At 57.4% G+C, this 24,164-nt stretch overlaps 1 protein-coding gene across 1 annotated transcript in view; it reads right to left on the reverse strand.

Moving 5' to 3' along the window:
- The window catches only part of LOC145400082 (histone H2B), a 99,459-nt gene extending 89,472 nt beyond the window's left edge, over window positions 1-9,987 (reverse strand). The window contains exon 1 of the mRNA XM_080272585.1: window positions 9,612-9,987. Coding sequence (XP_080128711.1) covers window positions 9,616-9,987 — 372 coding nt within the window. The 3' untranslated portion in view covers window positions 9,612-9,615. The remainder of the gene's footprint in view (window positions 1-9,611) is intronic.
- Window positions 9,988-24,164: the final 14,177 nt, after the last annotated feature.

Consider the following 24,164-nt stretch of genomic DNA (forward strand, 5'->3'; position numbering starts at 1 on the left):
AAGTGCAACGAGCTAGGCCTTAAAATCAACTTTGCTAAGACGAAGTGTCTGCCTTTTGGCCTCCGCCCCCCCGACTTTCCACTGCTGCTTGGAGGTCATCAGCTCTCCATGGTCACCGTCCACCAGTATCTGGGGGTTTGGCTAGATGGGGGCCTCACCTTTGCTTGCCATGTACGGTATCTGAGGGAGCGTGCTTCCACCCGAATGGCTGCTCTCAGATACCTCTCCAGGCGGAGTTTGGGGGCATCATTTTCTGTCCTCCGGACCTTTTATATTCACGCCATCCGATCCTTAGTAGACTACAACGCCATCTGCTTGACGGGCCTTGCTCCGCCAGTCGCTAGATCTCTGGAGGTCATCCAGAATGATGCCCTCCGCATTATGCTGGGTGCTCCACGCTGGACCCGACTGGTCAATCTGCGTATGGAGGGTGGGCTGCCATCTCTGGCCCATCGCATTGTGTTACGGGCAGCAATTGTCACCCTGAAGCTGATCCAGTGCCTGCCTCACCTGCCTGTCTCTGCCCTCCTAAAACGCCTTCTCTGCCGCCCCCCCGAGCCGGCCCCTCAGCGTGACTGGGCCCGCACCACAGCTGCTGCCATCCATGGATTGGGAGCTGCTGCGAGCCTCTGTCAAGATCCCGACTCTCCCTTTCCTGGATACGTTGATCCACCGCCATGGGATCCTCCTCTTTTTAATATTATTGGTCCATCGGAGGCTAAACCCCGCTCCTTGATTCCAGCACTCCTTCGCCAGGAGGGTCTCAGTAGGGTGGCAGCTCTGGCCTCACCAGACTCAGCCATCTACTACACTGATGGCTCTGTTTCCCCTAATGGCGCAGCTGGAGCGGCCTTTGTCTCTGGGCAAATAGTGGAAGCTTGGCAACTCTCTTCAGGTATCTCCGCTTTCCAGGCGGAACTTGCGGCCATCCTGGGTGCATTGCGCCATGCTCACCACCATCGTCGCAGTCGAGTCATAATCCACATAGACTCTCTTTCCTCCATTCAGAGATTACGATCCTTCTCGCTGCATGACAACGTCTTTCTCCTAACAGCGATTCATACATTTGCATCACTCCTTGTCCATAGGGGCGCAACGATTAACCTTCACTGGCTCCCGGGACATGTGGGAATTAGTGGCAACGAGCGTGCTGATGACGCGGCGCGCTCAGCTTGCGATCTCCCAGACATCACATTCCCATTACGCCCTAGTCCTTCGCACCTCATCCGCACTCTTACTGCCACCATAGGAAGACTATCCCAAGAGGACCATCAACTCTGGGTCACGGAGGGCTCTTGCTCTGCAAAATGGTATGCTACTGCCACGTTGTATTCCCTTCTGTCGCTCCCCCCAGGACTACCTAACTTTATTGTAGTCCGACTTCGAAGATTGCGTCTTGGGTTTCTTTGCTACAAGCAAATTAGGGGTATGGAGCCAGACCCGTGTGAACATTGCTTGGCCAGCTGTGAGGAGCCCCTTTTGCATTATCTTCTGGACTGCCCAGCCACCACCAGGCTCAGGTCTGAGCTCGACTCGGCCCTAGCCCGTACTGGTGATGTCTTCAGGGACGCTGCTGGCATTGTTGCCAATGCTCCATTAAATATATTACTTACTACGGTAAGGAATTACCCTCCACCTCGATAAAGCAAGTTCGCGCAAGTAGTGCGCACCTCTGACGGGCTCTCTGTTTGCCCGTGTCCCAGGAAACTGGGACGAATATCTCACAAACAAACAAACGGGCCGAGTCACTCCCTGTCTAGCTCTCGTGGTGAGAAGACGTCTGGCTAGTCTCTCCCGAGCTATCGACTCTGTATCGTTGCCTGAGACAGATTTTCGGGAGTTTTCGAACCTTTTGGCTTCATTGGACTTAGTCCTTTTCACTGAGAACAATTTTCAGTTGTTTCTCTCGTTTTGGGCGAGACTCTGTCTCTGACAGATAGGCCCTGCTTGCTTGTGTGTGTGTGTGTGTGTGAGCGAGCCTGTGTGTGTGGGGGTGTTTTTTTTTTTTTTTTTTTTTTTTTTTTTTCACGGCCAGCCGCTAGTGTCCCCCAACGTGGTACGACGCCGAACCCTGAAGGGGTGCCGTTAGGGCACTTCCATGAGGGGGGGCCTTTAGGGCCTGGTTATAGGAAGCGTTGGGGGCGGCTTTTCTGTTAGGGTTAGGTTAAGTCCCTCACGGGGCAGTAGTGGGTCTCCTTCGTCGCCCTTTAGAGGGCGGGGAGTTTTAGGTCCCCTCTACTGTAGGGCCTTTTTTTTGCCGTGTTTTTCTTTTGTGTGTCTGTTTTGGTGGGTGTGTGGTATATGTGTGTGAGTGGTGTCTGTGAGTGTTTGTGTTCGCGTCTGTCTGGCGGAGACCATGAAGGGGACCCAGGTCCCTAGGCCCACAGGGCAAGCCCTCCCCTTGTCTTCCAAGCAGAGGCCTGTCCGCCCTGCTACTGTGTCAGGTGCGAAGCGAGAGCGGCGTCTGTCCGATGCCAGCTCTCGCTCGTCGACGCCTGGCGGGACTACTGGCCCACGCTCCTCTCCTAAGTCTTGCAAGCAGCGGCCTTCTGGCCCTGCAACTGTGCCAGGTGCGAAGCGGGAGCGGCATCTATCTGATGCCAGCTCTCGCTCGTCGACGTCTGGCGAGGCCCCTGTCGCCTCCCCTTCCAGGCCTGCAAGGCTCTCTCCCAATCCTAAGGATGATGCCTCATCCCCCCCTTCCACTTCCACACGTGCGGCCAAGGTTGCACGTGTACATGAGGCGATGGAGGGAGTTTCAGATGCTTCTGCCATTGAACCAGCCACTGGCGCAACCCGTAAGGCTGCCACTCCTCCCAAGGCCCCTTGCTGCCTGACACCTGACCTTGCCACGCCACCTTCTGCTCCTTTGGGACCTACCACCGCAACCAGCCATAATGAGCCACCCCATGTGGAGCATACACTACCTGCAGCCCCTTCTGCTGTACCTGCTGCCTCTCCTGATGATGAAGGCTTCAGCCCTGTGAAGCGTAAAACACGGCGAGCTCCGCAGGGAAACGCACTGCCACCAGCATCGAAGCCTCCAGGGCCTTGGCGGCCTCCCCCCGCTGCACGCCCCTCAGTCACAGTTGCGGCTCCTCAGCCTCCACACTCTGCTTTCCCGGCCTTTCGGGTCCCTCTTCAGGAAGGATTCAGCACCAGCTACGACGCGGTAGCGGCTCTGGAGCGACACCTGCCCGGCCTTGCGGCCATGAATCGCTTTGGTCGCGATGAAAGCTGTGTGCTGATCCCCACCGAAGAGGGATCGTACCTTCGCCTGAAAGCAGTGGCACAGGAGGAGGCCCCGATCGTCAAGATCGTCGAACTGCCCCAAGGCGGCCATACGACAAAGGCGGTGGTGATGGGATATCCCCGGCGTATGCCAGTGAATATCCTACTCCAACACGACCTCATCGAAGAGGCAGTACGATGCCAAAATCAGCGTACGCGGGAGGAGACGCTGCAGGTCCGTGTAACGCTGCGGGGACCTCTAGTAAAATCGGTCGACCTGGGCAATTGGGGGGTGTTTTATCTCCACCCCTTCACGCCCGAGCCGCTGCGCTGCTACAGGTGTCATCGTTTCGGCCACCATCGCGCCACCTGCAACCGCCCCATCATCTGCGGGATATGCAGTGGAGCACACGACACGGAGCAGTGCCTGCAGCAGCTCAAAGCGGGAGAGCCGACAACAGCAAAATGCCCCAATTGCTCAGGGCGACACCATGCCTGGCACCCCAGTTGCCCTGCGAGGGTCAAGAAGGTGAACCAGGGCCGAGAGAGGCAGGTTGCGTGGGTGCAAGAGCAGCAAACCGCCAGTGCCACTCCAGCTCCCCCAGGCACCTTCGTCTGGGGACAACAGCGCCGCCCTCTCACTCAGTGCCCACCACCTCTCAGCGACCAAGAGTTCCCTCCATTGCCCTCAGCTCTGACTGTGGTACAGACCACAGCAGAGGTCCACCGCCAACAGCCGCCTGTCTCGCCACCACTTCCCACTGTAGCGACCAGTCGGCCAATGTCCATTCCGCCACCAGTGTCTGCCTCCACACCCAGTCCACCCCTCGCTCCTGCTCCTCCAGTGATCTCCTTCACAACGGAGGAGCTCAGGACCTTTGCAATAGAGCTCGCGACGACCCTAGCAAAGACAATAGCTTCCACCCTCGACATCCCTCTCCCAACCGAGCCTCTTGCCGAAGCTGCCAATCGCCTCGTGGACCGGGCGATCGAGAGGAAGATGGCGAACCTAGGTGCTCCTCTGTCCCCTCGCCGCCCAGCTCGTTCGGCAGGGCGACCTCGTCCCACACCGCACAGGACAACTCGGCCGTCCAAGAGGGTCAGGCCACGACCTCCCAATGCTCTGTCTACCGCACAGCTGCCCCGTCAGCGTCATCGTTTGAGGCAAACCCTAATACCATCAGGGTCCAGAGTGATGGAGAGGGCCTCACCACTGCTGCAGGAGAACGACCGTCCGCAACTGTCGCCGGACGGCCAGTAGACCGCTCTCTCAGGCTCCTCCAGTGGAATTGCTTGGGAGCACGGAGCAAGCTCCCCCTTTTGCAGGAAGCGGCCGCAAAGGACCGCCCTGATGTCATTCTCCTGCAGGAGACCCTGCTCCCAGGCAATTCCTCTTTCCATCTCTTGGGATACACCACCCATCTCCTCCCGTATATTCGTGGCGTTACACGGGGATGTGCCGTTCTGGTCCGGGACCACATCGAGTGCACGGATTGTGAGCCCCCTCCTTTCTGTGGACCTGATGTGGAGGTTCAGGGCGTGGTTCTCCATCTGGCGACGTCGCCCCTAACGGTATACAATGTATACCGGAGCCAGAGGAGCACCCTGGAGTTGGGGGAACTTTTCTCCCAAGCTGCCAGGGGAGCTGTGTACATTGGGGGCGACTTCAATGCCCACCACGCCCTGCTCTCTTCGCCTCTTCGGCCCAACGATGCAGGACGACACATCTCTTTAATACTGGAGGAGGTGGGTGGTGTTGCCCTATTAAACGACACCACTGAGGCCACACATATTGACGGGGGGCGTCTGGACTTGGCGTTTGTGTCCTCCCCCCTTGCGAGCTCGGCAACATGGTCGCTGCACCGACACCTCGCCAGTGATCATTTTGCCCTAGAGGTCACTCTGCCGACTGCTCCACTCCCACCGATGCCGCCCCCTCCTTTGCGGTGGGACTTCCGCAGGGCCGACTGGGTGGCGTTTGCACAGGCCTTAGCTGGGGCCTTTGCTGCATCTCCTCCCGCCTCAGACCTCGAGAGACGAGCAGATCAGGTGGCGAGTATTTTTTCACAGGCTGCCTCTCTTGCTATCCCCCTGCAGCGTCGGTCCGCGAGGTGCTATCGGGACGGCTGGATTTACTGCAACAAGGTCAAGGAATTGAACCGGCGGCTAAATGCGGCACGCAGGCAGTACCGACGGCGTCGCACATCTCCACACCGTCGGTACCTGGTGGCTGTCACGCGACACGTCACCACAGAGAAACGCCGCCTCAAGGAGGAGGCGTGGATTGGATGGTGTCGTACCCTAGATGCTCACTCCACACTCAGGGAGATGTGGAGGAGAATCAGGTCCATCTCCGATCCACGTCCTCCTCGGCCGCCCTCGCATCCTGATCCTGCCGCAGAGGCCAGCCGCCTCGCTCAGCACTTCACGGATCGCTCTGCTTCAAGCAATCTCCTGCAATCCGTCCAGGTTCTACAGGCTCAGCTATGCACCGCTCGTGCCACGGCAGTTCAGGCTGCCTGTGATAGGCCAGACCCAGCTGATTGTCCCATCACCAGCGGGGAGGTTCAAAAAGCACTGCACCACAGGGGGGACTCTGCGCCTGGACTGGACGGAATCACGTATTCACTGCTGTCACATGCTGGGGATTGCGGCAGCGAGCGCCTACTTGATCTGATCAACCTCTCGTGGTCTGAGGGGCGTCTGCCAAGGTCGTGGAAGGCGGCTGTTATACACCCGATTCCTAAGCCTAGTGATCCTACCGCCATGCGCCCCATCTCCCTCCTTAGCTGTATTGCAAAAACGGCTGAGAGGATTGTGCGGGCTCGTCTCGCTTGGCGGCTGGGACCACTGCACCCAAGGATTTTCGCGTATCACCATGGTAGGAGTGCCACTCACTGCCTCGCGTCTTTCCTTGGGGAACTGAGAGGGGGAAGGGGGATGGCCGTCTTCCTCGACCTTGAAAAGGCGTTTGAACTAGCCAGCCCTACAGTTATTCTGGCTGCCCTTGCAGACAGGGGTGTGGGAGGCAGGCCTTTAGCCTGGATCAGGGACTTCTTTACGGATCGCTCTGCAGGGGTCAGATTCCAGGGGCACCTCTCACACTTTTGCAAACATTTAAATGGCACGCCACAGGGGAACGTACTAAGCCCCCTCCTGTTTAATATCCTTATGGAGGGGCTCTTAACTCTCGATTATGGGCCTGGCGTCACCCTCCTCTGTTATGCAGACGATCTTGCCCTTGTATTTACAAGAAGGGATTGTTTCCGACAGGCAGACTTGGCCCTTTCTCGGCTCCATGCCAAGTGTGCTGAGTTAGGCCTAAAAATTAACTTCCAGAAGACAAAGTGCCTGCTATTTGGACTCCGCCCCCCAGACTTTCCACTGCTACTCAGTGGCCATCAGCTCTCCATGGTCACTGCACATCGGTACTTGGGGGTCTGGCTTGATGCGGGTCTCAAGTTTGCCTGCCATGTTCGGTACCTGAGGGAGCGTGCATCCACCCGCATGGCTGCTCTCCGCTATCTGTCCAGGCGGAGTTTGGGGGCATAATTTTCCGTCCTACGGACCTTTTATACACACGCAGTCCGATCCTTGGTGGACTACAGCGCCATCTGCTTGACGGGCCTTGCTCCGCCAGTCGCTAGATCTCTGGAGGTCATCCAGAATGATGCCCTCCGCATTATGCTGGGTGCTCCACGCTGGACCCGACTGGTCAATCTGCGTATGGAGGGTGGGCTGCCATCTCTGGCCCATCGCATTGTGTTGCGAGCGGCAGTTGTCACCCTGAAGCTGATCCAGTGCCTGCCTCACCTGCCTGTCTCTGCCCTCCTAAAACGCCTTCTCTGCCGCCCCCCCGAGCCGGCCTCTCAGCGTGACTGGGCCCGCACCACGGCCGCTGCCATCCATGGATTGGGAGCTGCTGCGAGCCTCTGTCAAGATCCCGACTCTCCCTTTCCTGGATACGTTGATCCACAGCCATGGGATCCTCCTCTTTTTAATATTATTGGTCCATCGGAGGCTAAACCCCGCTCCTCAATTCCAGCACTCCTTCGCCAGGAGGGTCTCAGTAGGGTGGCAGCTCTGGCCTCACCAGACTCAGCCATCTACTACACTGATGGCTCTGTTTCCCCTAATGGCGCAGCTGGAGCGGCTTTTGTCTCTGGGCAACTAGTGGAAGCTTGGCGACTCTCTTCAGGTGTATCCGCTTTCCAGGCGGAACTTGCGGCCATCCTGGGTGCATTGCGCCATGCTCACCACCATCGTCATAATCGAGTCGTAATCCACACAGACTCTCTTTCCTCCATTCAGAGATTACAATCCTTATCGCTGCATGACAACGTCTTTCTCCTAACAGCGATTCATACATTTGCATCACTTCTTGTCCGTAGGGGCGCAACGATTAACCTTCACTGGCTCCCGGGACATGTGGGAATTAGTGGCAACGAGCGTGCTGATGACGCTTCGCGCTCAGCTTGCGATCTCCCAGACATCACATTCCCACTACGCCCTAGTCCCTCGCACCTCATTCGCACTCTCACTGCCACCATAGGAAGACTATCCCTAGAGGACCATCAGCTCTGGGTCACGGAGGGCTCTTGCTCTGCAAAATGGTATGCTACTGCCACGTCCTATTCCTTTCTGTCGCTCCCCCCAGGTCTACCTAATTTTATTGTAGTCCGACTTCGAAGATTGCGTCTTGGGTTTCTCTGCTATAAGCAAATTAGGGGTATGGAGCCAGACCCATGTGCCCATTGCTTGTCCAGCTGTGAGGAGCCCCTTCTGCATTATCTTCTGGACTGCCCAGCCACCACCAGGCTCAGGTCTGAGCTGGACTCGGCCCTTGAACGAACTGGTGACGTCTTTATGGACGCTGCTGGCATTGTTGCCCGTGCTCCATTAAACATATTGATTACTACGGTAAGGAAATACCCTCCACCTCGCTAAAGCAAGTTCGCGCAAGTAGTGCGCACCTGTGACGGGCTCTCTGTTTGCCCGTGTCCCAGGAAACTGGGACGAATATCAAACAAACAAACAAACGGGCCGAGTCACTCCTAGCTCAGACTCTGTTGGGTGCGGAGGTCTGGCCGTTTTCTCTCGAGCTGTGAACACTGTTTCATTCACTCGTGGAGAATTTCGCCTGTTTCTCCTCGTTTTTTGCCAGTTTGGACTTAGTCTCTGGCACTGAGGAAGCTTTTCTTTTGCTTTACAGGTTTTTTCTGAGACTTAGTCTCAGATTGCCTGGGTGTGAGTGGGAGTGTGTGTGTGTTTGTGACTGAGTGTCTGGGTGTTTTTTTTTTTTTTTTTGGCCTGCCGTTAGTGTCCCTCACCGTAGTATGACGCCGAACCCTGAAGGGGTGCCGTTAGGGCACTTCCATGAAGGGGGGCCTTTAGGGCCTGGTTATAGGAGGCGGTGAGGGCGGCTCTGTTAGACTAGGGAAGACCCGAAAGGGGCAGTGGCGGGGCCTCCCATCGCCCTTTAGAGGGCGGGGAGCATAGGTTGCCCGTCACTGTAGGGACCTGGCCACTTTTGCTGTTTTTTGTTTGCTTGTGCTTTTTTGAGTGGTTGTGTGTGTGAGGTGTGTGTGTGTGTGTGTGTGTGTGTGTGTGTGTGTGTGTGTGTTTTTGACTGAGTTTTTTGGCCTGCTCCGGTGAGCATGAAGGGATCCAGCATCCCTAGGCCCCAGGGGCATTCCCGCCTCCCGCTTCCTCAGTCGAGGCCCTCCATCCCGTGCCCTGCCACAGGCACAAAGAGGGAGCGTCACTGCTCTGACTCGAGCTCCCTCTCGTCAGCTCACGAGGCCGCTGGTGCAAACCCCTCCACACCCAAATCTACGGGAGTGGTACCTCGCTTGCGAGGTGACTCTTTCCGCTCTGCTAAGGCAGCCCGCCGACATGAGGCTATGGAGGAGGTTGCACCTGCTCCGCCATCTCTCTCTTCCACGAAGGGCACTTTGGAAGCTCCTGCTGCGACTCAGCTCTCCCCCTCTGCTGCTCCCGCTCTGCATGTAGATGAGAGTTTTACCCCCGTGGTACGGAAGGGATCGAGGCGTGCTCACCAGGGAAACGGCCCCTCTCCGGCAGTACGCACTGGGCCTCCCCTCAGGGATCCCTCTGCTGCTCGTCCCTCCGTGTCAGTAGCTGTGCGTCCGCCTCCCCGCTCTGCATTTCCAGCTTTCCGTGTGCCGGTACAGGACGGGCATGCGACGAGCTACGACGCCGTGGCTGCACTAGAGCGTCACCTGCCAGGGCTACGCTGCTCCAATCTCATGGGCCTGGATGGAAGCTCAGTGTTGGTGCCGAAGGACGAGGGAGCCTACGACCTCTTACGAACAGCCCTGCAGGACGAGGCCTGCCCTGTAAATGGCCAAGAGTGTAACCTCTCTACTTTGAGGAGGTGTACTTGGTGACAGCCTTGGTGCCTTCAGACACGGCGTGCTTGGCCAGCTCGCCAGGGAGGAGCAGCCTGACGGCCGTCTGGATCTCCCGGCTGGTGATGGTTGAACGCTTGTTGTAGTGTGCCAGGCGTGAAGCCTCTGCAGCAATGCGCTCGAAGATGTCATTCACGAAAGAGTTCATGATAGACATCGCCTTGGAGGAAACACCGGTGTCAGGGTGGACCTGCTTGAGCACTTTGTAGATGTAGATGCTGTAGCTCTCCTTCCTCCTACGCTTCTTCTTCTTGTCTCCCTTGGCAATGGCCTTCTGGGCCTTGCCGGCCTTCTTAGCGGCCTTTCCGGAGGTCTTGGGTGGCATGGCGGCGCCGAGTCAGACGGTATGTGCACGGTGCGGGAGCGAGCGAGAGACTGAGTCGACATGGGGGCCGCGCTTGCTGAAATCCTTATATGTGATTTCTGCCCGATCGCAGCCCGGCTTCTGCCTCCTTCCCATTCGCGGGTGGGATGGGGTCGGATCGGGAAGACGGGTATTTAAGGGAAGGTCGCGCGGGCCGGGGCACTCTGCTGCCTGCCTCCACACTGACAACATCTCCTGCTCCTGTCTTGTTTCAACAAGGGTAACAGCTCTCCGGTTCGCCGTTGATCGAGCTGCTCTGCCCTTCTTGTCTCTCGACAGTGCTTTGAGGTGTTGTTGCTGTCGTTGCTTGCCGCCTTCATCCTGACCACGCCTTGGTCTCCAGCCACTGTTGTGTACCGGGGTGCTCACGCTTGTGCGCGCTCGCCCTTCAGTGGTTTCTTTTTGCCTCTTACTGTATTTCCTTTCTGGCTCTTAGTGTTCCCCTGGTACGTGGTACGAAGCCGAACCCCGCGGTTTCCAGGCGCAGGCCTGGCACACAAGGGGGCCCCGTAGTCGGGGTGGTTATAGGAAGCTGCAGGGGTGAGCCAAAACTTTGTTTAGGGCTAGGGTTAGGCAAGACCTTCGGGGCTGTGGTAAGGGCTGCCGCGTCCTCCGCTAGCGGAGGGGCAGATTCCTGCCACAGTAGGTAGGCTTCTTCCTGCGTTTCTGTGTGCCTGTTCTGTGTGTTTGTGTGAGTGTTAGTGTGGGTGTTTGTGCCTGTGTGTGATGACAGGCAAGTCGAGGTCTAGGCCCCCAGGGCCTTCGAGGATTCCTATGCCATCTAGGATCCAGCTGCCTGGTTCATATGCTCGCGTCCCCGATGCTGGAGGTAGGGTTGAGACGGTTCCTGGGGTCTTGAGTGGGAGCATGGCTGCGGCCACCCATCCAGCTGCTGTCTCGGCCCAGGGTGTCTTGACATCGGTCACCCATCCAGCTGCTGCCAGAGGCCAGAATTCTTTCACTACTGGAAGAAAAAGGGAGCGTCGTGGATCAGGGGATAGCTCGACTGTGTCTGCTGGTGGTTGTGCTGATCCGGAACGTCCAGTTTCTTGCTCCTCTGCTTCCTCTACAACACCAAGGAAGATAGCTCGCCGTCATGAGGGGATGGATGACATTGTGCCTGCTCCAAACCCTGACACTGCTACTTCTGTTGATGCTGTTTCCACCGCTGCTGCTACTCCTGTTGTTAAAAATAGCTCTGCAGATGATGAAGGGTTTACCCTTGTGTCTCGCAGAGCTAAGCGTGCAACCCTGACCAAGCCTGCGGCCCAGGGTTTTTCTCTGCCAGCTCTAAAGCAACCTCCTCCTCCACCTCGCCCTTCAGTGTCTGTGGCAGCCCCTCCTCCACCCCGCTCCTCTTTTCCAGCTTTCAGGGTTCCACTGCAATCGGGTTACGACACCAGCTACGATGCAGTGGCGGCCCTGGAGAGCCAGCTGCCGGGTCTTGCAGCGAGAAATCGCTTTGGCAGGGACGAAAGTTGTGTCCTCATTCCTTCCACGGAGGAGGCTTATCAGCAGCTCAAGGCCGTAGCAGAGGACGAGGCGGCAACAGTGAAGGTGACAGAGCTCACACGGGGTGGACAGGTGACGAAGGCTGTAGTGATGGGATACCCTCGTCGGTTCCCATTAGACATCCTTCGAAGGCACGACCTAGTAGAGGAGGCTACCAGGTGCCAGCACCAGAGGACGCGGGAGGAAACCTTACAGGTGTGTGTCACCCTCCGCGGCCCCCTCGTCCCCTCTCTCGATCTTGGGAACTGGGGAGTGTACTGGCTACGCCCGTACACTCCAGAGCCACTGAGGTGCTACCGCTGCCAGAGGTTCGGACACCATCGTGCAAGCTGCAGCAGGCCTGCAGTGTGCGGGATCTGCAGCGGCTCCCACGACACGGAGCAGTGCTTGGCAAAATTCCGAGCAAAGGAGCCGGTAACTTCCCGCTGTCCCAACTGTGCAGGAGCACACCACGCCTGGCATCCCAGTTGCCCAGCGAGGGTGAAGAGGGTGAACCAGGGCAGAGAAAAGCAGGTCTCTTGGGTGCAGGAACAGCAGTCCTTGGTCTCAACGCCGGCCCCCCCAGACACTTTTGTTTGGGGTCAACAACGCCGCCCCCAGGCACAGACTCCTCCTGTCTTAGATACGACTGCTTTTCCTCCCCTGCCAACTCCCGTACAGACTATCGAGACAGTGGCGGAGGTTCACAGGCCCATGGCCTCAATGGATCCATCACCCCTGCCGCCCCCTCCTTCCCAAGAGGATTCAGTGCTCGCGCCAGTAACGCAAACCCCTCCTCCGCAGGCCCATCAAACTCAAGCAGCCCCACTCTTCACACTGGACGAGCTGCGCACCCTGGGGACTCAATTGGCTCTGGCCATAGCAGAAACCGTGGCTCAGACTCTGGGGGTTCAGCTAAACACAGATCCTATAGTGGCAGTAGTGGACCGTACCCTTAATCAAGCAATCGAGGCGAAACGACAGCTCGTTGTTCCTCCTGCCTCAGCCAAGCGGCTTCGATCACCGAGGAAGCCCAAGTCGTCCCCCAGAGGGGCTGCTTCGAAGGTAGCCAAGATCAAGGCTCGGCCACCCCGCACCGTAGTGGCCGGCTCTCCTCATCTTCCATCGGCCCCCTTGGTACCTCCTTTGATGCCAGTGGGTCAGGAGTCAGAGGAGGTTCGCCTCCGTCTGTCTCCGGACCCCAGGACGGTGCCTACCTTAGGGTCCTCCAGTGGAACTGCGCAGGAGCAATAAGTAAGCTCCCCCTCCTGCAAGAGGTGGCCAACAGGGATCAACCACATGTTATTCTCCTGCAGGAAACCTTGTTGACTGAGAGCTCCCGGTTTCGTTTGGCGGGATACACCTCCTATCTCCTCCCTCGTGAACGCGGTGTAGCTCAAGGTTGTGCCGTTCTGGTTAGGGACCACATCGGTTCTGCAGTCTGTGAGCCTCCCTACTGTGGGATTGGTGTTGAGGTCCAGGGCGTGATCCTACAATTGGCGGGGTCACCCCTCACTGTGTTTAATGTATATCGTGGCCGAGATGCCTCTCTGGAGTTGGGGGACTTGTTCTCCCAGGCTACCAGGGGCCCTGTGTTCATTGGAGGCGACTTCAATGCTCACCACGATATGTTTTCCTCGCCTCTCAAGACCAACGAGGCTGGTCGGCACATCTCTGTAGTTCTGGAGGAGATGGGAGGTGTCTCCCTGCTGAATGACATCGATGAGGCTACTCATATTAGAGGAGGTCGACTAGACCTCACCTTCGTTTCCACCCCTCTCGCAGGTTCGGCAACGTGGTCACTCCATCCCCACCTCATGAGTGACCACTATGCTGTTGTGGTTGATCTACCTTTGGCTCCCCTTCCTCCACCCGGGTCGCCTCCTCAGAGGTGGGATATCAGCAGGGCGGACTGGGCAGCCTTTGATAGGGCTCTCACTCTTGCCTTCTCATCTGCCCCTGCATCAGACCTCGAGGATCGAGCAGAGCAAGTTGCTGATGCTTTTAGGCAAGCAGCATCTCTTGCTATCCTGTTGCAGCAGCCCTTTGCGGGGTGCTACCGGGATGGCTGGTTCTATTGTGATAGGGTCAGGGAGTTGAATCGGAGGCTGAATGCAGCTCGCAGACAGTACCGGCGGCGCCGCACTTCGGCGTGCCGCCGGTGCTTGTCTGCCGTGTCTCGTCATGTCCTCGCGGAGAAGCGCCGCCTTAGGGAGGAGGCGTGGATTAGGTGGTGTCCTACCCTTGATTCTCACTCCACACTCCGTGAGATGTGGAGGAGAATCAGGTCCATCTCCGATCCACGTCCCTCCCGTCCACCTTCACACCCTGATCCTGTCGCAGAGGCCAGCCGCCTGGCTCAGCACTTTGCAGACCGCTCTGCCTCCTGCAATCTCCCGCGGTCCATCTTGGCCATGCAGGAGCAGCTGTCCGCCTCTCGTGTTGAGGCTATTCAGGCGGCCTGTGACCGTCCTGATCCAGCTGATTGCCCCATCACTAGTGGGGAGCTCCTGGCAGCTTTGCAGCATAGATCGGACACTGCTCCAGGCCTTGATGGGCTGACTTATTCCATCCTGTCGCATGCGGGAGATTGTGGTAAAGAGCAGCTTCTTGCTCTGCTCAACCTCTCGTGGTCTGAGGGGCGTCTGCCGAGGTCGTGGAAGACTGCTGTCATCCACCCCATCCCGAAGCCTAACAATCCTGGTGCCATGCGCCCCATCTCGCTGCTCAGCTGTATTGCCAAGACTTCTGAGCTTGTTGTGCGGGCGCGTCTGGCATGGAGGTTAGGTCCGCTTCACCAGAGGATATTTGCCTATCATCCAGGCAGAAGTGCCTCTCACTGCCTTGCATCTCTCCTCGGTGAACTTCGGGGTGGAGTGGGGATGGCGGTCTTCCTTGACCTTGAGAAAGCTTTTGAGTTGGCGAGCCCTAAAGTCATACTTCAGGCTCTTGCAGACAAGGGAGTGGGTGGCAAGCTCTTGTCATGGCTTGTGGACTTTTTTCATGGGCGTGCTGCGGGGGTCCGCTTCCAGGGGCAGGTTTCCTCCTTTCATACCCACCTAAATGGCACCCCCCAGGGGAGTGTCTTGAGCCCTCTCCTTTTCAATATCCTCATGGAGGGGCTACTTACTGAGGACTATGGGCGCGGCGTTACCCTCCTGTGCTATGCCGATGATCTGGCCCTCGTCATAGCCAGGAGGGATTGTTACGACCATGCAAACGTTGCACTTGCACGGCTATATAGTAAGTGTGCGGAGCTGGGCCTAAAAATTAACTACGAAAAGACCAAATGCATGCCTTTTGGCCTTAGGCCTGCCGGCTTTCCCCTTCTGATTGGTGCCCACCAGCTGTCTCTCGTGGCAGTACACACATATCTTGGGGTGCGACTAGACAGCAACCTTACATTCGAGAGCCACGTCAGGTACTTGCGCGAGCGGGCAAAGACACGTCTGTCTGCTCTTCGCTCCCTCTCAAAGAAGAGTTTGGGGGCCTCTTTTTATGTGCTGCGCACATTCTACGTCCACGCTATCAGGTCTTTGGTGGACTATAGTGCCATCTGCCTGACGGGTCTTGCCCCAAGTGTTTCTCAGTCTCTGGAGGTCGTGCAGAATGAGGCCCTGCGCATCATTCTGCATGCACCCCCTTGGACCAGACTGGTGAATCTGCGAGTGGAGGGCGGTTTCCCTTCGTTAAAAGGCCGAATCATGCTCCGGGCTGCAGCGACCTCTCTGCAACTTGTGCACCGCAGGCCAGATCTCCCAGTCTCTTATCTACTAAAGCGGCTTCTGTCACGCCCTCCTGACCCGGCCCCTGGGCGGGACTGGGCCCGTGCCACGGTTGCTATTTTACATAGTATGGGTGCTACTGCCGATATATGCCAGGTCCCTGACTCGCCCTTCTATGGGTTCGAGGAACCACCACCTTGGGAGCCTCCCCTTTTCCGGTGTGTTTATCCGGCTGGTGGAAAGCCTCGCAATACCATCCCAGCACTCCTCCGCCAGGATAGTCTACGCCGGGTAGCTGCTCTAGGGTCTGCGGGGTCAGCAGTTTATTATACTGATGGCTCTGTGGCAGCTGATGGCACTGCTGGAGCGGCCTTTGTTTTTGGTGACATGGTGGAGTCTTGGCGGGTGTCCCAGGGGGCGTCTCCCTTCCAGGCAGAACTTGCTGCTATTCTGGGAGCTTTACGGCATGCACACAACCGCCGATATTGCCGTGTGGTTATTCATACAGACTCTCTCTCATCTATTGTACGCCTTCGCTCCTTCTCCCTCAAAGACAACATTTTTTTCTTATCCTCCATATACACTGTAGCTTCTCTCCTCGTCCGTGGGGGAGCCACGATCATCCTTCACTGGCTTCCAGGTCATGTTGGCATCTTGAGGAATGAGATGGCAGATGAGGCTGCGCGCTCTGCCTGTACTCTCCCTGCTGTCACGTTCCCACTCTGCAAAAGTCAGGCTCAAATCATTAGATCATTCGCTGTGACTATTGGACATCAATCAGTGGAGGAACATAGGCTATGTGTGGCTGAAGGCTCACGCTCTGCCACTTGGTATGCCAGTGCCACTTCTTATTCACCATTGCAGCCCCCTCTGGGCTTACCGAATCGTCTGCTAGTGAGGCTGCGGCGTTTACGTTTGGGATACTTATGCTATAACCAGATAAAAGGAGTGGCCCCAGACACTTGTGAACACTGCTTAGAGAGGTCGGAGGAGCCTCTACTGCACTATCTATTGACTTGCCCTGTGACTTCTGCTCTCAGGTCTCTCCCTAGTGGGGCATACGTCCCATCAGAAGATGAGGTGAGGGATGTCGCTGGCATAGTTGCCCGTGCTCCTTTTTCACTATTACTTCGGGTAGTCAGTCGCTACCCTCCGCCACGATAATATAGATGCGCATGCATAGCGCAACTGTGACGGGCTCACATGTTTGCCCGTGTCCCAGTACGTCCTGGGACGAATATCACACAAACACAAACAAACGGGCCGTGTCACTCCTAGCTCAGACTCTGTCGGGTGCGGAGGTCTGGCCATTTTCTCTCGAGCTGTGAACACTGTTTCATTCACTCGTGGAGAATTTCGCCTGTTTTGCCTCGTTTTTTGCCAGTTTCGACTTAGTCTCTGGCACTGAGGAAGCTTTTCTTTTGCTTTACAGGTTTTTTCTGAGACTTAGTCTCAGATTGCCTGGGTGTGAGTGGGAGTGTGTGTGTGTTTGTGACTGAGTGTGTGGGTGTTTTTTTTTTTTTTTTGGCCTGCCGTTAGTGTCCCTCACCGTAGTACGACGCCGAACCCTGAAGGGGTGCCGTTAGGGCACTTCCATGAAGGGGGGCCTTTAGGGCCTGGTTATAGAAGGCGGTGAGGGCGGCTCTGTTAGACTAGGGAAGACCCGAAAGGGGCAGTGGCGGGGCCTCCCATCGCCCTTTAGAGGGCGGGGAGCATAGGTTGCCCGTCACTGTAGGGACCTGGCCACTTTTGCTGTTTTTTGTTTGCTTGTGCTTTTTTGAGTGGTTGTGTGTGTGAGGTGTGTGTGTGTGTGTGTGTGTGTGTGTGTGTGTTTTTGACTGTTTTTTTTGGCCTGCTCTGGTGAGCATGAAGGGATCCAGCATCCCTAGGCCCCAGGGGCATTCCCGCCTCCCGCTTCCTCAGTCGAGGCCCTCCATCCCGTGCCCTGCCACAGGCTCAAAGAGGGAGCGTCACTGCTCTGACTCGAGCTCCCTCTCGTCAGCTCACGAGGCCGCTTGTGCAAACCCCTCCACACCCAAATCTACAGGAGTGGTACCTCACTTGCGAGGTGACTCTTCCCGCTCTGCTAAGGCAGCCTGCCGACATGAGGCTATGGAGGAGGTTGCACCTGCTCCGCCATCTCTCTCTTCCGCCAAGGGCACTTCGGAGGCTCCTGCTGCGACTCAGCTCTCCCCCTCTGCTGCTCCCGCTCTGCATGTAGATGAGGGTTTTACCCCCGTGGTACGGAAGGGATTGAGGCGTGCTCGCCAGGGAATCGGCCCCTCTCCGGCAGTACGCACTGGGCCTCCCCTCAGGGATCCCTCTGCTGCTCGTTCCTCCGTGTCAGTAGCTGTGCGTCCGCCTCCCCGCTCTGCATTTCCAGCTTTCCGTGTGCCGGTACAGGACGGGCATGCGACGAGCTACGACGCCGTGGCTGCACTAGAGCGTCACCTGCCAGGGCTGCGCTGCTCCAATCTCATGGGCCGGGATGGAAGCTCAGTGTTGGTGCCGAAGGACGAGGGAGCCTACGACCTCTTACAAACAGCCCTGCAGGACGAGGCCTGCCCTGTAAAGCTAGTAGAGCTGACGCCTGGTCAACAGTCTACGAAGGCAGTGGTCATGGGCTATCCCTTGAGAATGCCCATGGAGATACTCCTTCACCACCCTCAGGTCGAAGAGGTGACCCGCTGCCAGAAAACGCGGACCCGGGAAGAGACTCGTCAGGTCGTCGTCACCCTGCTTGGTCCTCTGATCCCTTCACTCGACCTAGGGAACTGGGGAACGTATCACCTTCGCCCCTTCACCCCGGTGCCTCTCCGTTGCTACCGCTGCCAGCACTACGGGCACCACTGTGCCAACTGCAACCGCCCTGTCATCTGCGGCATGTGCAGTGGCGGCCACGACACGGCCGAGTGCCTCCAGCGGTACAAGGCGAAGCAACCAGTTGCGGCCAAGTGCCCCAACTGCTCCGGACGACACCACGCCTGGCACCCCAGCTGCCCCGCGAGGGTTCATCGAGTGAACCAGGGTCAAGAGAGGCAGGTTGCCTTTGTACAGGAACACCAGGCCACCAGCGCCACTCCAGCTCCCCCCGGTACTTTCATCTGGGGACAACAGCGCCGCCCTCTCACTCAGTGCCCACCACCTCTCAGCGACCAAGAGTTCCCTCCATTGCCCTCCGCCCTGACTGTGGTCCAGACCACAGCCGAGGTCCACCACCAACAGCCGCCTGTATCGCTACCATCTCCGACTGCAGAGACCAGACAGCCACTGACTGTTCCGCCACCAGCGCCTGGCTCCACACCAAGTCCACCAACCGCTCCTGCTCCTCCGGTGATCTCGTTCACAACGGAGGAGCTCAGGACCTTTGCCACAGAGCTAGCGCTGACCCTAGCCAAAACAGTGGCCTTAACCCTCGACATCCCTCTCCCAACAGAGCCCCTTGCCGAAGCAGCCAATCGCCTAGTGGACCAGGCGATCGCAAGGAAGATGGCGAGCCTAGGTGCTCCTCTGTCCTCTCGCCGCCCAGCTCGTTCGGCAGGGCGACCCCGTCCCAAATCGCAGAGGTCAGCTCGCCCGTCCAAAAGAGTCAGCTCACGACCTCCCAATGCTCTGCTTTCGGCCGCACAGCTGCCTCGTCCTCGACATCGTTTGGGGCAAACCCTACCACCATCAGGGTCCAAAGTGATGGACAGGGCCTTACCACTGCTGCAGGAGAACAACCGTCCGCAACTGTCGCCGGACGGCCAGTAGACCGCTCTCTCAGGCTCCTCCAGTGGAATTGCTTGGGAGCACGGAGCAAGCTCCCTCTTTTGCAGGAGGCGGCCGCACGGGACCGCCCTCATGTCATTCTCCTGCAGGAGACCCTGCTCCCAGGCAATTCCACTTTCCATCTCTCGGGATACACCACCCATCTCCTCCCGTATATTCGTGGCGTTACACGGGGATGTGCCGTTCTGGTCCAGGACCACATCGCGTGCACGGATTGTGAGTCCCCTCCTTTCTGTGGACCTGATGTGGAGGTTCAGGGCGTGGTTCTCCATCTGGCGACGTCGCCCCTGACGGTATACAATGTATACCGAAGACAGAGGAGCACCCTGGAGTTGGGGGAACTTTTCTCCCAAGCTGCCAGGGGGGCCGTGTACATTGGGGGCGACTTAAATGCCCACCACGCCCTTCTGTCATCGCCTCTTCAGTCTAATGAAGCAGGACGGCATATTTCTTTACTTCTGGAGGAGATGGGTGGTGTCTCCCTCCTAAACGACATGACAGAGCCCACCCATATTGGAGGAGGTTGCCTCGACCTCTCCTTTATCTCAACCCCTCTGTCAGGCCTGGCGTCATGGTCACTCCACCCACACCTTGCGAGTGACCACTTCGCTACTCTTATTGGCTTGCCTCTCGCCCCCCTCCCCCTCCCTCCGCCTCCCACACCACGATGGGATCTACGCAAGGCGGATTGGGCGGCCTTTGACCGTGCTCTCACGGCGGCCTTTGCGACATCCTCTCCCGCCTCAGACCTCGAGAGCCGGGCAGATCAAGCAGCAAATATCTTTTCGCACGCTGCCTCTCTTGCCATTCCATTGCAGCGGCGCTCGGCGAGATGCTACCGGGACGGCTGGTTTTACTGCGACAGGGTCAGGGAATTGAACCAGAGGCTGAATGCAGCACGCATGCAGTACCGACGGCGCCGAACATCTCCGCACCGCCGGTACCTGGTTGTTGTGACTCGGCATGTGGTTGCTGAAAAGCGTCGCCTTAAAGAGGAGGCGTGGATTGGATGGTGTCGCACCCTAGATTCTCACTCCACACTCCGTGAGATGTGGGGGAGAATCAGGTCCATCTCCGATCCACGTCCTCCTTGTCCGCCCTCCCACCCTGACCCTGCCGCTGAGGCCAGCCGTCTTGCCCAGCATTTCGCTGACCGCTCAGCCTCTTCAAATCTCCTGCAGTCTGTCCGAGCCTTACAAGTGCAGCTGTCCGCCTCTCGCATTGCGGCCATTCAGACGGCGTGCAATACACCTGACCCCACTGACTGTCCCATCACCGGCGGAGAGCTTCAAAAAGCGCTGAGGCGCCGGGAGGACACTGCACCGGGGCTCGACGGGGTCACGTACTCCATTCTAACTCATGCTGGAGATTGCGGCAGAGAGCGTCTGCTTGATTTGCTTAACCTCTCGTGGTCTGAGGGGCGTCTACTGAGGTCGTGGAAGATGGCGGTCATCCACCCGATTCCGAAACCTCGCGATCCCACTGCCATGCGCCCCATCTCCCTGCTCAGTTGCTTTGCAAAGACAGCTGAGAGGGTTGTGCGGGCTCGTCTTGCTTGGCGGCTGGGACCGCTGCACCCAAGGATTTATGCATATCACCCAGGCAGGAGTGCCACCCACTGCCTTGCATCATTCCTTGGGGAGCTGAGGGGCGGACGGGGGATGGCCATCTTCCTCGACCTCGAGAAGGCCTTTGAACTGGTGAACCCCACCGTTATCTTGGCAGCTCTTGCGGCCAGGGGAGTAGGGGGCAGGCTCATATCCTGGGTCCGGGATTTTTTTAGTGACCGCACTGCGGGGGTCCGCTTTCAGGGGCACCTCTCCCCTTTTCACCCGCATACCAATGGCACCCCCCAGGGAAGCGTTTTGAGCCCTATCCTGTTCAATGTCCTTATGGAGGAGCTCCTTTTTGTTGAATATGGGCCTGGCATAACTCTACTCTGTTACGCTGACGATCTGGCCCTCGTGTTTACACGGAGAGACTGTTTTCAACAGGCAGACTTGGCCCTTTCTCGGTTACACGCAAAGTGCAACGAGCTAGGGCTTAAAATCAACTTTGCTAAGACGAAGTGTCTGCCTTTTGGCCTCCGCCCCCCCGACTTTCCACTGCTGCTTGGAGGTCATCAGCTCTCAATGGTCACCGTCCACCAGTATCTGGGGGTTTGGCTAGATGGGGGCCTCACCTTTGCTTGCCATGTACGGTATCTGAGGGAACGTGCTTCCACCCGAATGGCTGCTCTCAGATACCTCTCCAGGCGGAGTTTGGGGGCATCATTTTCTGTCCTCCGGACCTTTTATATTCACGTAATCCGATCTCTGGTGGACTACAGTGCCATCTGTCTAACTGGTCTCACTCCACCAGTGTCTCGATCTCTGGAGGTCATCCAGAACGATGCACTCCGCATCATGCTGGGTGCTCCACGTTGGACCCGGATTGTAAATCTGCGTATGGAGGGCGGGGTGCCGTCTCTGGCCCATCGCATTATGTTACGAGCGGCAATCGTCACACTGAAGATGATCCAGTGCCTGCCTCACCTGCCCGTCACTGCCCTCCTAAAACGCCTTCTCGGCCGCCCACCCGAGCCGGCACCTCAGCGTGACTGGGCTCGCAACACGGCCGCTGTCATCCATGGACTGGGAGCTGCGGCGAGCCTCTGTCAAGACCCCGACTCCCTCTTTTCCGGATATGTTGATCCACCGCCATGGGATCCTCCTCTTTTTAATATAATTTGTCCATCGGAGGCTAAACCCCGCTCCTCGATTCCAGCACTCCTTCGCCAGGAGGGTCTCAGTAGGGTGGCAGCTCTGGCCTTACCAGACTCAGCCATCTATTACACTGATGGCTCTGTTTCCCCCAGTGGCGCAGCTGGAGCAGCCTTTGTCACTGGGCAAATAGTGGAAGCTTGGCGAGTCTCCTCAGGTGTATCCGCTTTCCAGGCGGAACTTGCGGCCATCCTGGGTGCTTTGCGCCATGCTCACCACCATCGTCGCAACCGAGTCATAATCCACACAGACTCTCTTTCCTCGATTCAGAGATTACGATCTTTCTCGCTGCATGACAACATCTTCCTCCTAACAGCGATCCATACATTCGCATCACTTCTTGTCCATAGGGGCGCAACGATTAACCTGCACTGGCTCCCGGGACATGTGGGAATCTGTGGCAACGAGCGTGCTGATCACGCTGCGCGCTCAGCTTGTGATCTTCCAGACATCACATTTCCACTACGACCTAGTCCCTCGCACCTCATCCGCACTCTCACTGCCACCATAGGAAGACTATCCCTAGAGGACCATCAGCTCTGGGTCACGGAGGGCTCTTGCTCTGCAAAATGGTATGCTACTGCCACGTCCTATTCCCTCCTGCTGCCCCCCCCAGGTCTACCTAACTTTATTGTAGTCCGGCTTCGAAGATTGCATCTTGGGTTTCCCTGCTACAAGCAAATTGTGGGTATGGAGCCAGACCCATGTGCCCATTGCTTGTCCAGCTGTGAGGAGCCCCTTCTTCATTATCTTCTGGACTGCCCAGCCACCACCATGCTCAGGTCTGAGCTGGACTCGCCCCTTGAACGAACTGGTGACGTCTTTATGGACGCTGCAGCCGTTGTTGCCCGTGCTCCATTAAATATATTGATTACTACGGTAAAGGATTATCCTCCACCTCGCTAAAGCAAGTTCGCGCAAGTAGTGCGCACCTCTGACGGGCTCTCAGTTTGCCCGTGTCCCAGGAAACTGGGACGAATATCAAACAACAACAACAACAACAACGGGCCGAGTCGTACGGGGCTATCCACCTGAGCATGCCGGCGCCCTCTCCATCGGCGCCGTCCTGTCTACCGCTCTCCCCCTCGTCTTGTTGATCGTCGAGCTGTATATCATCGCCATCGCCTCGTTCCCTTCCTCTGCCGCCCTTGCCCTGTCTGCGTCTTCGTCCCTGCTTTGCTCCTTATAGGAGCTTTTCACGCATTTTCGTCTGACGGGCTCTTTGTTTGCCCATTCCCCACCATGCTGTGGGGAGAATATCCCACCAACCAACCAACCGGGCCGGTGCACTCCCTGTCTAGCTCTTGTGGTGTGAAGACGTCTGGCTAGTCTCTCCTGAGCTATCGACTCTGTATCGTTGCCTGAGACAGATTTTCGGGAGTTTTTTCGAACCTTTTGGCTTCATTGGACTTAGTCCTTTTGCCTGAGAACAGTTTTCAGTTGTTTCTCTCGTTTTGGGCGAGACTCTGTCTCTGACAGATAGGCCCTGCTTGCTTGTGTGTGGGTGCGTTTTTTTTTTTTTTTTTTTTTTTTTTCACGGCCAGCCGCTAGTGTCCCCCAACGTGGTACGACGCCAAACCCTGAAGGGGTGCCGTTAGGGCACTTCCATGAGGGGGGGCCTTTAGGGCCCGGTTATAGGAAGCGTTGGGGGCGGCTTTTCTGTTAGGGTTAGGTTAAGTCCCTCACGGGGCAGTAGTGGGTCTCCTTCGTCGCCCTCTAGAGGGCGGGGAGAATAGGTCCCCTCTACTGTAGGGCCTTTTTTTTTTTTGCCGTGTTTTTCTTTTGTGTGTCTGTTTTGGTGGGTGTGTGGTATATGTGTGTGAGTGGTGTCTGTGGGTGTTTGTGTTTGCGTCTGTCTGGCGGAGACCATGAAGGGGACCCAGGTCCCTAGGCCCACAGGGCAAGCCCTCCCCTTGTCTTCCAAGCAGAGGCCTGTCCGCCCTGCTACTGTGTCAGGTGCGAAGCGAGAGCGGCGTCTGTCGGATGCCAGCTCTCGCTCGTCGACGCCTGGCGGGACTACTGGCCCACTCTCCTCTCCTAAGTCTTGCAAGCAGCGGCCTTCTGGCCCTGCAACTGTGCCAGGTGCGAAGCGGGAGCTGCATCTATCTGATGCCAGCTCTCGCTCGTCGACGTCTGGCGAGGCCCCTGTCGCCTCCCCTTCCAGGCCTGCAAGGCTCTCTCCCGATCCTAAGAATGATGCCTCATCCCCCCCTTCCACTTCCACACGTGCGGCCAAGGTTGCACGTGTACATGAGGCGATGGAGGGAGTTTCAGATGCTTCTGCCATTGAACCAGCCACTGGCGCAACCCGTAAGGCTGCCCCTCCTCCCAAGGCCCCTTGCTGCCTGACACCTGACCTTGCCACGCCACCTTCTGCTCCTTTGGGACC

This window comes from Coenobita brevimanus, chromosome 51 (assembly GCF_032717465.1).
Source record: "Coenobita brevimanus isolate Jiangsu-jjx chromosome 51, ASM3271746v2, whole genome shotgun sequence".
NCBI lineage: Eukaryota > Metazoa > Arthropoda > Malacostraca > Decapoda > Coenobitidae > Coenobita > Coenobita brevimanus.